The sequence below is a fragment of the Trichomycterus rosablanca genome, chromosome 10 (genome assembly GCF_030014385.1).
Source record: "Trichomycterus rosablanca isolate fTriRos1 chromosome 10, fTriRos1.hap1, whole genome shotgun sequence".
In the NCBI taxonomy this organism is placed as follows: domain Eukaryota; kingdom Metazoa; phylum Chordata; class Actinopteri; order Siluriformes; family Trichomycteridae; genus Trichomycterus; species Trichomycterus rosablanca.
In genome coordinates, this window is record NC_085997.1 from 2,991,841 (window position 1) to 3,008,838 (window position 16,998).

Sequence of the window (16,998 nt, forward strand, 5' to 3'; positions counted from 1 at the left end):
TCACTAACTTCTATTTAACACTTATTAATCTAAATAAATTACACTACTGACTTTTACAGAGGAATAAAAGAAGTACACAATGTTTAAATAAAATGTAAAATGTAAATAAAAATATAAACTGCTTCTTTTAAAAATAAAAAAAAACTAATCAGAGATCTTGGCTGTGCATACGAATATACACCGAAATTGCATAATAAAGTAAAAATTGGTACTTATTAACTTTAACACTTATTAATCTACATAAAGTAGCCTACTGACTTTTATAGAGAACAAAAGAAGTACACAATGTTAAAAAACTCACTTTATATATAAAAATAAAATAAAAAAACAACTCAGAATTTCACTTGACTAGAGGAAGTCCATATATGGTGTAAACAAGGGCACAACAATTCTGGAACTGGCAGCGGGCCCATGGAAGAGGTGACGAGAAGAAATGGACTGAAACAAAGAAATGGACAAATGGACTGTGGGTGTGGTTAAGGATACTTAAACTCCTGTCAGGAGTTTGGCATATATACATCTCATATATATAAAATATAGACCCCATATGTGACAGATGCCGTCAAGCCCCAGCTGACCATGTTCACACATTCTGGTCCTGCCCCTCTCTATTCCCGTTTTGGTCAGAGATCTTTAAATCTAGGGCTGGACGATATGGCTAAAATTTATATCACGATATAACTCCTAATTTCGGTCGATACGATATAATTCCGATATCGATATGAATAATACAAATGTCAGAAAAACTGCCACCAAAATTGGATGGCTGTACCTGCAAACCTCTTTTCTGGTTTCTGGCAAGAAATACAAGCTGAATACACGACTGAATTAGTCCTTCCTCTCTTATCAGCTATTTCGTCTGCTTCTTTTTCAACTGTGGACAGTGGCGGAGCCAGACAATTTTCATAGGGGTGGCCAGACTGAGACCATTGCTCACACAGGGGTGGCACAGAAACTATCTGATACCTTATTTTTTTATGTGGCTAGTTGCTGTGGATCTAGTAATGTTTTGGTCACTCACTCATTTACCTATACAGGCAGTGAATGTCATGTAGAATTACATCAAGCCTAGCATAATAAGCTTTTTATTTGTTCTCATTTTCCCTGACAAGTAAAAAACTCAAATATAGCCTATAACCTTAACATTATGAGGAAGAATTTCAAAGATATTCCTTTGCAATACTTTATCATTTGACTGCAAACTTGTGTGTACTGATGAGACTCATCTGAACCCCAGAACACAGTGTGAATGCATGGAAAACAAATTAAAATTTTCTTTCAACAATATAATACAGGCTGACCAACACTATTAAGCCAAATCAGCATTGAAAATTGACTTTACTTTTAATAGCCTTCTACAATGCTGGAGCTTCTTAAAACTGAATATTTTCTTTTAAATGAAAGTGAAAAAAAAAGCCCAATTTAGAGGAAAACTGTCCAATCTGGCAACACTGGTGTGCCTAATTTTTTTTCTTAGGTGCACCAGCACAAAAGTTAGGCGCACCCAAATTTTCAACCGCATCGCATTTAACACCTGTTTTACAGGTTCACTTTTTTTAATACTGACTTTGATTGATTAACAATCTGGTCAACATAAAGTTCTTTATTTGAAGCACAATTCTACACGAAAGGTAACTTACTGAAAAAGTGTTGGTGTTTAAAGTGCTTCACTAAGCTGAAATTTAAACTCGATAAATGAAACTAAAAGAAAATCTAAATTAAAAGTGCAAGTGTTTTAAGGGCTTCAAACTGAACATCTCATTTAATGATAAGAATATTACATATGGTTAATGCAGTAACGAGACGCATATTATTGACATAGGCTACATGACATGACATTATTACATTTTGAGTCAGTTTGTCGCTGATATTTTTAAAGTGCCTTAAAAAAAGATGAACTGTGTAATATGAGGTGGTAAAAGTAACCCGGACAGAACGAACGACGCTTAATGTGAAATATAAACAGCACACGTGAAGTAAATCCAGTTAAACACAGATACATGTGGTATTTTAGACTGGGTTTGATGGTTATTTCACACAGATGTTTGTTTGTATCATGGAACTTTAATGATGTTTTATCTCTCGAGTCGAGCGCTGAGCAAATCGGTTATTTATGTCGAGAGTTGCGGTGAAAGCGAAGCGCAAAACTCTTCTCACGTCAATAAACTAAAGAAAACAACAACTGAGACAAACACGTCACGTCTTCTTATCACCGATATTTGATTGATGTTTTTACATTAAAACGAACATCTGTAACAGCAGCACAGATGCTCACACATATCCTACACGCTCCGCCATGATATTTCGCTGTGTAACGCCCGCCGGTGATGACGCTTCACTATCTCTGATTGGTTTAGACATATAGATATGATTAGATATGGGCCTAATGTGTGTCTGTTGGTGCACCGGAGACTTTCAGAGTCACAGAGACTTTTTTCCCCCTCGAACGGCTGGTCGCAGATTGACTGTGGATGCTCGTTCACTCACAGCTGTTGAACTCATTTAGCCGCTAATATCCACCGTGTTGTAGCGGAGTGTAATCAGAGCGGTAACTGTGGAGCACGTCATCATGCACTTACGTAAGCATATCGATCGAATTTGTTTAAAAATCATATCACCGTTATTGAAAAATTTTCTATCGCGATATACTGTATATCGATATCGAATTATTGTCCAGCACTATTTAAATCTTTATCAAAGATGATGAAAAAACCTCTTGAGCCCAATGCTCTTACAGGTTTGTTTGGGGTACCTCCTACATCAGCCCCGGTTTCATCTACAGAGGCCGATTTGATACCTTTTGTCACTCTCCTTGCCAGAAGATTGTTATTGCTCAAGTGGAAATCACCTATACCTCCTTCACATGTGGATTAGAAAGATTGTTTATGTAATGAAGCTGGAAAAAATTAGGCATCTTAGGAATAGCTCAGTAAGCAAATTTTACCAAGTTTGGGACCATTTTTTTTTTTAGACCATATTAGAAATATATCTACATTAGACTGTCCTTAATTAGCTGAGCTGGTTGTTCATTCACCCCCCCTCCCCCCCCTTTTTAGTGATTTATCTGTAATTATTCAGATTCTTATTGTAAAGTTTGTATTTGGACTACATGCTTCGCTCTGTTTTAGGTGTGACTGTCCCACTCCTTTTCTATATGTGGTTTATTTATGTTTATTTTTATTAGTTTACTCTTTGTATTTTTTTTCCTGGGTATTGCTTTGTAATTTGTTTCGACTATGTACACTTTGATATCCAGAATGTTTTGCTGTGTTGTTTAAAAGTTAAAATATATATATTTTTTTTATTAAAAAAAAAAAAAAAAAAAAAAACTCGGAGAGCTTGGGCACACATACGAATATACACAGAGATTGCGTACTAAGCAAATATTAATTTAAAAAATTTAAATAATTAAATAAGTATTTAAATAAAATTATTACATTTTATTTAAATTAAATAATCTTATTTAAATTAAATTAAATTTAAATTTAAAGTAATACACATTTGTGTTTTGCTAGTTCAGGTTTTAGCAAATGTGTGTTCTTGTTAAACTAGAGTAATGAAATGTTCACTATGGAAGCACTTCTGTAAGTCGCTCTGGATAAGAGCGTCTGCTAAATGCTGAAAATGTAAATGTAATAACAGTGTAATAATAACAGTAACAGACAAATCATCTAAGAAAACAGAAAAAAAATCATTTCATTGTAGAACTAAAATTAAATAATAATATCATTAAAATAAAACAAATATAAAGACTACATATTTCTATGCAAACACTACACATGACTGAACACTGGACCAGATTACAGTGAAATAAAAAAGACACACACACATACATCATATAGATGTTATAGTTTAAATGTGTGTATATATATATATATATATATAATCTACAACATTTATATGATCCCCACAAAGCACCGCAGATGACTAAAATACATCATAAAAAGTAAATCATTCAAAATTGCCAAGTTTAAGCAACTTTGAAATAGTTCAGTATTGCAACTACAAGCATAAAGCTGATATTAATATAATAATAAAGAAACACAGATCCGACTCACGTAGGCCATTTTTGAGAGACCATTAAAATAACAACGCAGACCAGGAGGCACCAGAATGAGAGCAGAACTGCAGTAAGGGCTTTGCAATGCATGGCTCAGTACTGACAGGCCTCTCAGCTTTGTTTAAATATATAGGTGTGTGGTTTGGAGTGGCATAAGCCCGCCTTTACACAGAGAGCGGGTGCGCTATGCTAAACCCAAACAAATGATACTAATAAATGGCAGGTGTGGTTTGTAAATGTTGTGGAATGTACAGTAGTATTCAAATACTGTTCCAGTACACTCGATAATCAGGAGACAGTTAGACTTAAAAATAACATTACAGGTAATCCTGACACCGCTCATGATGGTTTCATTTTAAAAAATAATGCACAAAATAGTCATTCCATTTCAAGGTTTTATTAAATGTGGGTAGATCCTGCAACACAGTCTCCAAATCAAAGATCAAGCAAAATGATCCAGTACGTTAAAAAGTACAATTTATTTAAACATTCGGTGGGAAAACAAATATAAAAGCATAGCTAAACTAATCACGTTTGCTGGGCTGCTGTGGATTACTGGGTGGAGGACAGGATTACACACGGTGCCAATTCATCACAGGGTAACAATACATTTACTGACATTTGGCAGACAATTTTAACCAAAGGGACTTACAATTGTGACTGAATACAATGAAAGATAATGAGGGTTAAGAACCTTAAAGGACCCAACAGTGACAACCTTCATATTACAAGTCTAGTAGGGCGGCACGATGGATAAGTGGGTAGCACTGTCGTCTCACAGCAAGAAGGTCCTGGGTTCAATCCCCAGGTGGAGCGGTCCGGGTCCTTTCTGTGTGGAGCATGTTCTCCCCGTGTCTGCGTGGGTTTCTTCCAGGAGCTCCGATTTCCTCCCACAGTTCAAAGACGTGCAGTCAGATTAATTGAAGATACAAAACTGTCCATTCATCTTGTGTAATGAGTAAATACCGTTCCTGTCATGAATGTAACCACAGTGTAAAACATGTCGTTAAAATCCTTATAAATAAATAAATACATTTGGGACTTGATGCAGAGCTCAAAGTAAAAGTTTGTTTTGGGCAACACACACACACACACACACACACACAGAATTAGAACCAGACATTTATGGTCTTATTATTAACTGGGGCTAAATTAAGACTAATGATGAGATTTTTGTATTTAATAAAGGTTTGTATTCATGAGAACATTTGCAAATTTTTTAACAGAGTGAAAACGCTGAAGATTTCATAGATGCGATACTAAATTTATTTTAATTCAAAATGTACTGGGAGCAGCTGTAATTTGTTATATTTACGCCATTTAGCAGACCATTTTAGCCAAAGCGACTTGCATTTGTGACTAAATACAATTCAGGATATTGTGGGTTAAGAACCTTGTTCAAGGGCCCAACAGTGACAACCTGGCAGGGATGGGGCTTGAACCAGCAACCTTCATATTACAAGTCTAATAGCTCAGCGGTTAAGGTCCTGGATTATAAATCAAAGGGCCACTGTTGGGCCCTTGTTCAGGATCCTTAAGACTTAATTGCTTGCACTGTATTCACCTACAACTGTAAGTCGCTTTGGATAAAGGCGTCTGCTCAGTGTCATAAATGTAAATGTAAATATTCTACCTAACCGCTGAGCTAACATCTGCCCCAATCACTAACAAATACAAAAGATCGGACGTGACAAAGTAAATATTAGCTAAAGGAAACGATAAAGAAATGAGTGTTGAAATATTTAAAATTAACGACCAAACTAGATCTTCTACAAGGTTTAGGATGAACGGCTTGATTTTAAATCAATCTCACATCATGACACTTAGGCCTCAATGAACTAAACTAAAACTAATGCAAGTAATGCTTTCATAACATAAAACTTAAAAATAAAATAAAATGCTCATAATTAACGGCTGTTAATTACTCAGTAAAATAATCTGCAGGTCAGATATTCAACAAGGCTTCAAAGGTTTGGTCTGCTTGGTAGGATTAATGATTTTCCAAATCGGAATTACAGCTAATCTTTCAAATCTTACAGTATGATCTGTCTATTCATATTTTAAACAGCGGCACGACAGAAGCCGTGATTGCTTAAAAGTGTGTGTAATTAACGTGTTCAAACTTGATAACACTTGCCCGAGCTGGTTTATTGACAGGATCTATAAATGACAATTTTTCGATTACATAAGCCAAAATAAATACTGACATACAGCTGAAGTTATGTAGAGTATATGTACACTATATGGCTAAAAGTATGTGGACACCTGGCCATGAGCTTGTTGGACCTCTTATTTAAAATCCATTAGCATTATTATGAAGATACTATGTGGGTGTAACATCCTGAACTGTTCAGGGATGGATTTCACAGTGTATCCGTGGAAATTTTAATGGTGCCCATTCAGTCAATACAGCATCAGGCAAGAAAAGGCCTGGCTTATAATCAACGTTTCAATTCAATTCATTTAAAAGTAATCAGTGGGGTTGAGCTCATGTCTTTATGGATCTTGGTTTGTACACAGGGATGCAGTCGTGCTAGAAGAGGAACAAGCCTTCCCCAAACTGCTGTCACAAAGCTGAAAATTCATTTTAAAAGCCTGTGAGCAATGTGTGTGGCTGAAACACCTGTACTCAATCAATATTAGTCAATAAGTACTTGACTAGAATTCAGAAGGTTGCTGGTTCAAGCCTGACCGCTGCCAAGTTGCCACTGCCGGGCCCCTGAGCAAGGCTCTCAACTTTCAATTGTTCTAATTGTATTCAATGATAATTGTAATTGAGCTTGGAATAAAAGCTTCTGCTTAATGCAGAGAGAGTTGTGCACATATTTTTGGCCATATAGGGTTTGTTTGTTTGTTTGTTAGGATTTTAACGTCATGTTTTACATTTTTGGTTACATTCATGACAGGAAACGGTAGTTTATCTTCACACAAGGTTCTTCAGTTCACAAGGTTATATCGAACAGTCATGGACAATTTAGTATCTCCAATTAACCTCACTTGCATGTTTTTGGACTGTGGGAGGAAACCGGAGCTCCTGGGGTAAACCCACGCAGACACGGGGAGAACATGCAAACTCCACACAGAAAGGACCCGGACCGCCACACCTGGGGATCGAACCCAGGACCTTCTTGCTGTGAGGCGACAGTGCTACCCACTTAGCCACCATGCCGTCCGCCATATAGGGTATGTCAGGGCCGTCTTGGGATTTTAACGACCCAGCAAATGTTAATTAAAAGTATTTCTGCACTGACACTGGGCGTTACCTACGTACGACAGCCCCCAGTTTGCGACACCAGTACAGCCTTTGTAGCGACTCTTTCAAATAGAATAGAGTTTAAGCTGTTCCTCCATGTCTGTCTCGCTCACCTCCCCGAATGTGTCCCGGTTTTGTTTTAGCAGGTTGAAGATTGCAGCAAGCTGCTCCCGCTGAACTCTGAAACGATAAACACGTACAAATATATTCAGACTTCAGATACATTGGCGACACTTTTTTCGACACGTTTCGTGAGCTGGTCTGGTGAGTTTATAAGGCACTCTCAACCGATTTGGGTACATCTTGTACACCCATACATGCCGATTGTCTTCCCTGGGGCGGATGTTATAACATGGCTAGAAATGTCTGACACTGGTTGGAAGAGCATGACCAAGACTTCCAAGTATTACCCTGGTCCCCTAAAGCCCCAGACTTTAACCCAACTGAGCGTCTGTGGGACCACCTCGATTGTAGTGTTGGCTCTATGGATTGTCCACCACACCCACTCCAGCAGCAGGCTCCAGATACCTGTGACGACCTACCAGGACCTTACTGAGTCACTCCCAGCCCGTTAACAGCTGTATCAAACAATTTTAATAAAATAAATGGCATGATTCCAGCTTTGTGACAACAGTTGGCAAAACAGCACAGAGCCATGAGTGTTATTATTATGGGTTATGTTATGGTAAATATAGTACTTTTAGTACTTCCGATACATTGTTGACACGTCTTTTGACATGTTTAATTAGCTGGTTTGGTGAGTTTATAAGGTGTGAAAGGCACTCTCAACCGATCTGGGTATGAATCCATCCTTGTACACCCATACATGCTGCTGTCCATGCTGCAAATGGCAGTTACTCTAGATATAAGCTGGTGGTCTTAATAATGTGACCTGACAGTATAAAATTAAACCAGAAGTTTTAATTAGAACCAAAGCTTCTGTCTCATAAATTGACGTCTGCTGGATCAAACTGAATTAAACGAATTAGTTACGAATAACGGGCGAATACTTTTACCCAACTGAGAAACCGTGGATCCTGAAACATCTCAGTAAACAGACCTCAGATTTAAAAACTGGTTTCGGTGTGTACTAAGGGTGTTCAGAAATAACTGATCATAAGCAAACACCAAGTATTGAATACACAACCTTCAGATACTTACCATCGTCCTTATAACAGAGCAGGTTACACAACACAGTGTGGGCTAGATCTCGAAATGTTTGCTGTGCTAATATTTGTGCGCTACTGCTTGGTGTAAAGCAGAGGATAAAAGATTGCACGTTCTCATAAGGTGCAAGTACACTTACTGTGATGTAAATTTGTTTTTTCAATTGAGAGAATTAACATTTTTAATCATGGGTAGCCGATGGTTCGTATCTCAGTGGTGTTATTGGCTCTGAAATGGACTGCTGCCCTGTCAGGAATATTCCTGCCTCACAGCCATTGTTTTCTGTTGGGACTGGATCCACCGCAACCCTGAACCCTGAAATCTCATCCACAGAAGTATTCCAATCCTTTACACAATTCATTTACAATACTAAAGTGTACCAGACTATTATGTTCAGCAATCAGTGCCCTTAATAATAGGCAAAACTGTTTTACTCAACTAGCATCGTACATTATTAACTACATTCTTTGTTGTTTTACTCCAAAGGCATTGTGATGGAAACCTGTTTACCCGCCGAGGTTAAGGATTAAAGTCGAGACTGCCGTGACAACTATGCTGCTCCTGCCAGATGTGACGGATCTGGAGTAATTGCACCAAGAATGACAAGAACTCACTACAGACTTTATTGAAGACTAGAGCGAATAACAACTCTATTATTATTTATTTATCTATTTATTACCAGTTATAACTTTTAGATCATTTAATTCTGTGTTTGTATGCTTTGTGTAAATCGTGTATTTATTTAAAGTATCCTCCAGACCACCCAAGAAGGATGGGCCCTGCTGAGTCTGGTTCCTCTCAAGGTTTCTTCCTGTAATTTTCAGGGAGTTTTTCCTTGCCACAGTCACCCTCGGCTTGCTCAACAGGGGTTTTTGTATCTGTTGGTCCTGGATTTTGTAAAGTTGCTTTAAGACAATGTCTATTGTAAAAAGTGCTATATAAATAAAGTTGACTTGACAAGTGGTTAAGGTACTGGACTACTAATCGAAAGGTTGCTGGTTCAAGCCCCACTACTGACAGGTTGCCACTATTGGACCCTTGAGCAAGGCCCTTAACCTTCAATTGCTTAGATAATATACTGTCACAGTACTGTAAGTTGCTTTGAATAAAAGTGTCTGCTAAATGCTGACAATGTGAAATGTTCATGTGTTTTTAATTGTGGGTGGGCAATGGTAGCTTAGCGGTTAAAGCACTGGATTGGTATTCAGAAGGATGCTGGTTCAATCCCCACCAACGCTGCCAAGATGCCAATGTTGGGGCCCTGAGCATCAGAAAGCTTCACGGTAAACAGCCTTAACTAATGGATTAACTAATGCTTGAAATGCCACCACTTTATGCAGGTCAGAGTCGCGGTGGGTCCAGTTTCCCCAGAATCACTGGGCACAATGCAGTAACACACCCCAGACAGGACACCAGTCCATCACAAGGCTGGGTTTGGATGTGAAATTAAAAGTGTATATATGTGCATCACGGTGGCTCAGTGGGTAGCACTGTCGCCTCACAGCAAGAAGGTCCTGGGTTCGATCCCCAGGTCTGTGTGCAGTCAGGTTAACTGGAGACACTGAATTGCCCTACAGGTGAATGGGTGTGTGTGTGTGTGTGTGTGTGTGTCTGCCCCGCGATGGACTGGCGCCCCGTCCAGGGTGTTACTGTGTGCCTTGCGCCCATCAAAAAGCTGGGATAGGCTCCAGCACAAACACCACCCCACCCCCGCCGCAACCCTAATTGGATAAGCGGTTAAGACAGTGAGTGAGTGAGAGTATTTGTGCATTAAACACAGGGGGTTTAGTAAGTAATAAGTTAAAGCTGTATAAACAACAGTACGTGGACGATTCTAATAATTATTGACTTTAGATGTTTCAGGCACACTCAGTGTCAACAGGCGTATCAAATAATTTTTTATAAAATAAATGCCATGATTCCAGCTTTGTGACAACAGCTGGCAAAACAGCACAAAGCCATGACCTCAGCTCTTATTAAAACACTAATAAAGTGAAAAGTTGATTCCAAACAGACAAGCATTTCTAGAGGAGTAATGACTTTTATAGCTATATTAAAGCTAATGATTTTGGAAGGCAATTAAAGCCAATGATTTAGGTTCATTCACTATGTTTACAATGCATATCTGCACTTTAACTGCAATTTTTTACATATATTTTTCTATATTTTTCTTTTTCTTGTTTATATTTTTATATACATATATAAGCCTGTTTATTATATCGTATTATATTGTTATTTTTAGAGATGCATGAGTACCGACACTAGTATCGGGTATTAGCCCGATACCACGCTCATTAACTCGTACTCGTACTCGTAAACGAGGCTCCGATACTAAACATCCGATACCTTGTGCCTAGTGCACGTTGCTGCGTTAACGCAGGGATTTTCAACCTGTGGGGCGGCAGTGCTTGTCTGGGGAAGCGTGACATTGCAAGATTTTTTTACTTCTAAAACTAAAGCAATTCATTTTTCACCCACGGGAGACAGATTGAATTATTCTCACTGACCGCGACGCTCACACGCACGTTTAATGTTATTTAGTTCCGTTAGAAGAAAAAAAAAACCTTCAAAATAGAGCTAACAGTGAAGATAACCGGTTACAAAAGCAGCGACCGCTGTTATAGGACGTGTTTGTGTTCAATACTCTGTTCACAGTGTCGATACTAGTGATTCAGGAGTCGACTCATTTTCAGCGCAGCGTAAGTTTCTTTTCTCAGTCATCTCTCTGTGTTTACTGTTATAATGAATGTTGCGGTTGTAAATAAACACCAAATACTACAGAACATTTTGTGTGACTCGCTTACATTATAAAGCTCAGGCTTAATTATACTGGTTATTACCACAGAGCGGGAGCCGACTCAGAGTCGTTTACGATTTACCGAGGTGAACCATGAATGGATGTGCTGATAGAATCGGCTCAGATGGGATCGGACTGTATTATCCTTTTAAAGTAAATATTTCAATCAGCAGAATCGCATCGCATGTATGATGTGCACAACGTTAATTACGTGCGTTTATTAATGAACGTTAACGTTAGCTTGCCAGAAGCTTTCTCAATGATGTCTGTGCGGTGTTTTTTTGTTTTTTTTACAATTAGTGATGGCAACCCAAGCAACTGTTCCACAGCACTATCTTACACTAAAAACTACACTATTCCATAATGCATCATTTTAAATAGGTATCGGTATCGGCGAGTACAAAAATACATGTACTTGTACTCGTACTCGGTTGGGAAAAAATGGTATCGATGCATCCCTAGTTATTTTATTTGTACTTTTTTTATTATAGCATATTTGTAGAGTTCCCGAGCCTCCCAACACACATTTCAATGTACAATTGCTGCTAACATTTGTACAAATGACAAATAAACTTGAAACTTGAAACTTATTACAGTCAATTACGACACAGATTGGCTATGACTAAAGGGGGGATGCATTGAAACCCTATCCAAGGTGGGTTCATGTCTTATGTCATGCCAGTGATTCTGGATGGCTGATGAAAATGAATTAACAATTATGCAACAGTGGGGAAGCAACAGGAGGCAAGAAAGCAAGTAAGGGGGGGTAGTTACTTAGTTTTTTTTACCTCTGTTCCTCCTCTAGCTCTTCTTTACTCATCATCTTCTCAAGTTGGCTCGTCCGCAACATACCAGGCATGTACCTCAATGGCGTGTCCTCATTATTTGTTTTTACTGAAAGAGATGAACAGGTGACTGTTGAACACACCTCGAACGCTTGAATGTCAGGGTGGTGTTTATGGTTTTTTTTTTTTTTTTTAAACTCCTTGTTTACTCTGTTGAGTTGTTTTAAGACAGGACCGGTTATTTTGGGCAGGAAGTTATCGCGTTTATAAAAAAAGTCCTCAAGTTTGTATTAGTAAGAAAGTTTATGATCATGTTTGCATTGTTTCTGGTAAAGATATTGTTTATAGAGTCAGTTGTTTTCAGTCTCTCTCTCTCTCTGTTATATTTAACACATTCTATGAAAATATGTTTTATAGTAATGATGGCTTGACAATCTTCTTATCAAATATGAATGTGTGAGTTGGGTGTGTCCGATAAGGCATCTTGCGTATGAGGTTTGTTCTGTCAGTTTTTCCAGAAATGTTGTTTGATGAGTCTTGTTTTCCTTCTTGCTAATTGGTCCACTTTTTCATTTTCTGTAATCCCACAGTGACCGTGGATCCAGCAGTATTTTATTTCAAAGTTGTGCTCTGTTAGTTTGTGAGGTTTTTCCAAAATGTTTATGATGGTTGGATGGAGTAGGGTACGAGATTCCAGAACTTGTAGACAGGATTTAGAGTCAGTGAATATCAGTACTTTGTTTGTTTTGGTAGTTTCTATATATTCTAAAGCCATTAAGGGGACATAAGCTTCAGCTGTAAAGGAGGAGCTGTTCTGTGGGAGATTTACTTTATTGGACAATTTAGTGTCTCTTCAATTCATACTCCACATAGAAAGGACCGCCCCACCTGGGGATCGAACCCAAGACCTTCTTGCTGTGAGGCGACAGTGCTACCCACTTAGCCACTGTGCCGCCCTCCATCCGTATAAATAGCTTGGTGCATTGGAAACTTCAGTCTAGGGCCAGTGATAGCTCAGTGGTTAAGGTACTGGACTAGTAAGCAGAAGGTTGCCGGTTCAAGCCCCGCCACCACCAAGTTGCCACTGTTGGGTCCCTGAGCAAGGCCCTTAACCCTCAATTGCTCATTGTGTTCCGCTCACTGTGTAAGTCGCTTTGGATAAAAGCGTCTGCTAAATGCTGAAAATGTAAATGTAAATGTCTAACCATGATCAATTCTTGTTGATATGTAACTGGATGGGTGTCTTTTTAATATAATGTCAGGTCTTCGTATTATCCAGGGTGGGGTGGAGCAAAGGTGTGCTTGCGCTGAGATAAGGTCTGATCCGGGACTATTTGGTTTGCTGTCGTACATTATAGAGTATGGGTATAGTTATGAATTGGTTTTTCCATTCATCCGACTCAGGAGGTTCCAGACTTTTTTTGAGAAGGTATTAGTCTTGATATTGCTGACGAAGTATTCCCAGCTCTGTTTTTTGGCCATTAATCACTCTACGAGCTCTAGCTCTGGTAATTCTTAGGTTATCCAGGTTTTGTGTAGTAGGGCGATTATTAAAAGTTCTCGTTTTCACGCTCTTATGGCTAGTCTGCATTTGTCGTTGAACCAGGGGTTTTGTTTTTTCCTTGTAACTGGGGAGGTTCTTGGTATTGTCTCCTTCGCTATGCTTAGTAGTGTATCAGTGAACCATTTGATTAAGTCTGTAATTCAATCACCAACATTACAAAGAAGGTTTTACACGTCTGCCAGCAAATTTACATTTTGTGCCCGGAATCTTTAAACTATGAAAGAGAGCCATCAATGAGAGAATGTGACCAGGATTGGGCAATTAAGGACCATCTCAGAGAAAATGGGAATGAAACTTCATTATCATTCAGACCAAGACTTAGCATACACACACTGAATGACCAACAGTATGTAGACGCATAATTATGAGCTTGTTGAATAGCATAATGTTTTCATCACAGAATATACATACCACAACCAGTGGGTCTGTCATAGTCTGACACAGCATCCGCCTCAACAGTCTCTCGCTGTTTGGAAGTATGTGAATCATTCGGATGATCTTTGGCTGTCTGTGGTGTCCATGCAGACTCAGGCTGGGGTTCACTGAGTTCTGAGATTGATTCCTGATACACAAACACATAGTTACTAAGCCAGAAAATGAATGTCATCTATAATTAATCTGTAACAAGAGTGAGATCTTTTCTCAGAGATCTACTGATCTCCCAATTCCTTGAGTTCCCAATTCAAAATTCAACTTTCCAAAGCTAGCAGACTTTAAAACAGTTATAAATCCTCCTCATGGCCAACAGTATGCCCTATTTTTATGATAATATGATGGCGGTGATGTGTATTATTATTTATAAATATTTAGCCAGCTTGTTTCCCATGTAAACCTACACTGATCAGCCATAACATTAAAACCACCTCCTTGTTTCTACACTCACTGTCCATTTTATCAGCTCCACTTACCATATAGAAGCACTTTGCAGTTCTACAATTACTGACTGTAGTCCATCTTTTTCTCTGCATGCTTTGTTAGCCCCCTTTCACGCTGTTCTTCAATGGTCAGGACTCTCTAAGGGCCACCACAGAGCAGGTATTATTTAGGTGCTGGATCATTCTCAGCACTGCAGTGACACTGACATGGTGGTGGTGTGTTAGTGTGTGTTGTGCTGGTACGAGTGGATCAGACACAGCAACGCTGCTGGAGTTTTTAAATACCGTGTCCACTCACTGTCCACTCTATTAGACACTCCTACCTAGTTGGCTCACCTTGTAGATGTTTGAGTCGGTCATCTTCTAGGCCTTCATCAGTGGTCACAGGACTGGATATTTTTGGTTGGTGGACTATTCTCAGTCCAGCAGGGACGGTGAGGTGTTTAAAAACTCCAGCAGCGCTGCTGTGTCTGATCCACTCATACCAGCACAACACACACTAACACACCACCACCATGTCAGTGTCACTGCAGTGCTGAGAATGATCCACCACCTAAATAATACCTGCTCTGTGGTGGTCCTGTGGGGGTCCTGACCATTGAAGAACAGGGTGAAAGAGGGCTAACAAAGCATGCAGAGAAACAGATGGACTACAGTCAGTAATTGTAGAAGTGCTTCTATATGGTAAGTGGAGCTGATAAAATGGACAGTGAGTGTAGAAACAAGGAGGTGGTTTTAATGTTATGGCTGATCAGTGTACTGTATATGAAATGAATTACTCCTCACCTTGGTGGAGTTCTCTTGCTGTTTGCATGGTGGGAACCCCTGAGCAGTGGAACCCTGAGTTCCTTTAGCTGTGTTTACTGGAACTGATCGATTAATGAAGAGAAATACAGAGAGAAGAGCAGTGAGGACAGTGATGATCCCTGCGGTCAGGATTAACCACACATCCGCTGAGATCTCCATTGTTTCTAATGCAAACTTCTGCACAATTCGCTGCTTTATTGTGCGCAAACCATCGCTGCTTTACAGCTATTGTTTACACATGCGGCTGATAGTCGGTACAGTAAACAACAGTCTTTATAGTTATAATAATTATAGTTAATCTAATCAATCAGTACAAACATGGACAGGATAAACACTGCAGAACAGTAGCAAATCCCAAAACCTACTGTGCGTTAAGGTAGATCATATCGCACCGTTTTGCGCAGACAGAAAGACGCAGCCTATGAAAAAATACGCTTGGAAATATCAAAAGCTGCGTTATTTTAGCGCAACCGAGCCTTGAATTTGCATTTGGTTATTTCCCGTTACAATTATAAATATTTAGAGTAAATATAGCAATATAACATCATATATTATAATATAATTATGTAGTCAACAAAAAATTATATATAACTTATTAATTTACTTTAATTATTATTAAATTTTTAAGTAAATTATTAATTTACCTAATTATAAGCCTTATTCATAACAACTATTATAACCACTATCATTATTTTTAAGTTTTAAGTTTAAGTTATTCTGACTATTTACTTATTATTACCTTAATAACTTCATTATTATTATGAAATCACTATTAAAACACTTTGTCATGTTTCATTGTGAAATGAGGTACTACAAAACAATAAAACATATAATATATTTATATATTTTATATATAATATATACGTATATATATATATATATATATATATATATATATATATATATATATATATATATATATATATATATATATACAGTGTATCACAAAAGTGAGTACACCCCTCACATTTCTGCAAATATTTCATTATATCTTTTCATGGGACAACACTATAGACATGAAACTTGGATATAATTTAGAGTAGTCAGTGTACAACTTGTATAGCAGTGTAGATTTACTGTCTTCTGAAAATAACTCAACACACAGCCATTAATGTCTAAATAGCTGGCAACATAAGTGAGTACACCCCACAGTGAACATGTCCAAATTGTGCCCAAATGTGTCGTTGTCCCTCCCTGGTGTCATGTGTCAAGGTCCCAGGTGTAAATGGGGAGCAGGGCTGTTAAATTTGGTGTTTTGGGTACAATTCTCTCATACTGGCCACTGGATATTCAACATGGCACCTCATGGCAAAGAACTCTCTGAGGATGTGAGAAATAGAATTGTTGCTCTCCACAAAGATGGCCTGGGCTATAAGAAGATTGCTAAAACCCTGAAACTGAGCTGCAGCATGGTGGCCAAGGTCATACAGCGGTTTTCCAGGACAGGTTCCACTCGGAACAGGCTTCGCCAGGGTCGACCAAAGAAGTTGAGTCCACGTGTTCGGCGTCATATCCAGAGGTTGGCTTTAAAAAATAGACACATGAGTGCTGCCAGCATTGCTGCAGAGGTTGAAGACGTGGGAGGTCAGCCTGTCAGTGCTCAGACCATACGCCGCACACTGCATCAACTCGGTCTGCATGGTCGTCATCCCAGAAGGAAGCTGACGCACAAGAAAGCCCGCAAACAGTT

General features: G+C 38.7%; 1 protein-coding gene across 3 annotated transcripts; it reads right to left on the minus strand.

Annotated features, from left to right (window-relative positions):
• Window positions 1-4,441: 4,441 nt before the first annotated feature.
• LOC134321714 (matrix-remodeling-associated protein 7-like) lies at window positions 4,442-15,575 on the minus strand. 3 transcript variants are annotated; one of them, XM_063003537.1, is made up of 5 exons: window positions 15,288-15,575; window positions 14,038-14,188; window positions 12,066-12,171; window positions 7,427-7,493; window positions 4,442-5,031 (listed from the first exon to the last, which is right to left on the minus strand). In XM_063003537.1, the coding sequence occupies exons 1-5, from the start codon at window positions 15,465-15,467 to the stop codon at window positions 4,972-4,974; spliced, it is 564 nt and encodes a 187-aa protein (XP_062859607.1). In that variant the 5' UTR covers window positions 15,468-15,575; the 3' UTR covers window positions 4,442-4,971. The 3 variants fall into 3 exon arrangements, with proteins under 3 accessions (XP_062859607.1, XP_062859609.1, XP_062859608.1); XM_063003539.1 differs by lacking the exon at window positions 7,427-7,493; XM_063003538.1 differs by having other exon boundaries at window positions 4,442-7,493.
• Between the last annotated feature and the right edge of the window lie 1,423 nt (window positions 15,576-16,998).

What these genes read in the sequence shown, in the direction of transcription:
- LOC134321714 (XM_063003537.1), bottom strand. Translation starts at nt 15,467, where the DNA reads ATGGAGATCTCAGCGGATGTGTGGTTAATCCTGACCGCAGGGATCATC. An exon ending in TGACAGACCCACTGGTTGTG is followed by an intron (nt 12,172 to 14,037) that starts GTATGTATATTC and finishes CATCTCTTTCAG; the next exon opens with TAAAAACAAATAATGAGGAC. An exon ending in ACCGGGACACATTCGGGGAG is followed by an intron (nt 5,032 to 7,426) that starts GTGAGCGAGACA and finishes CATTCATGACAG; the next exon opens with GAACGGTATTTACTCATTAC.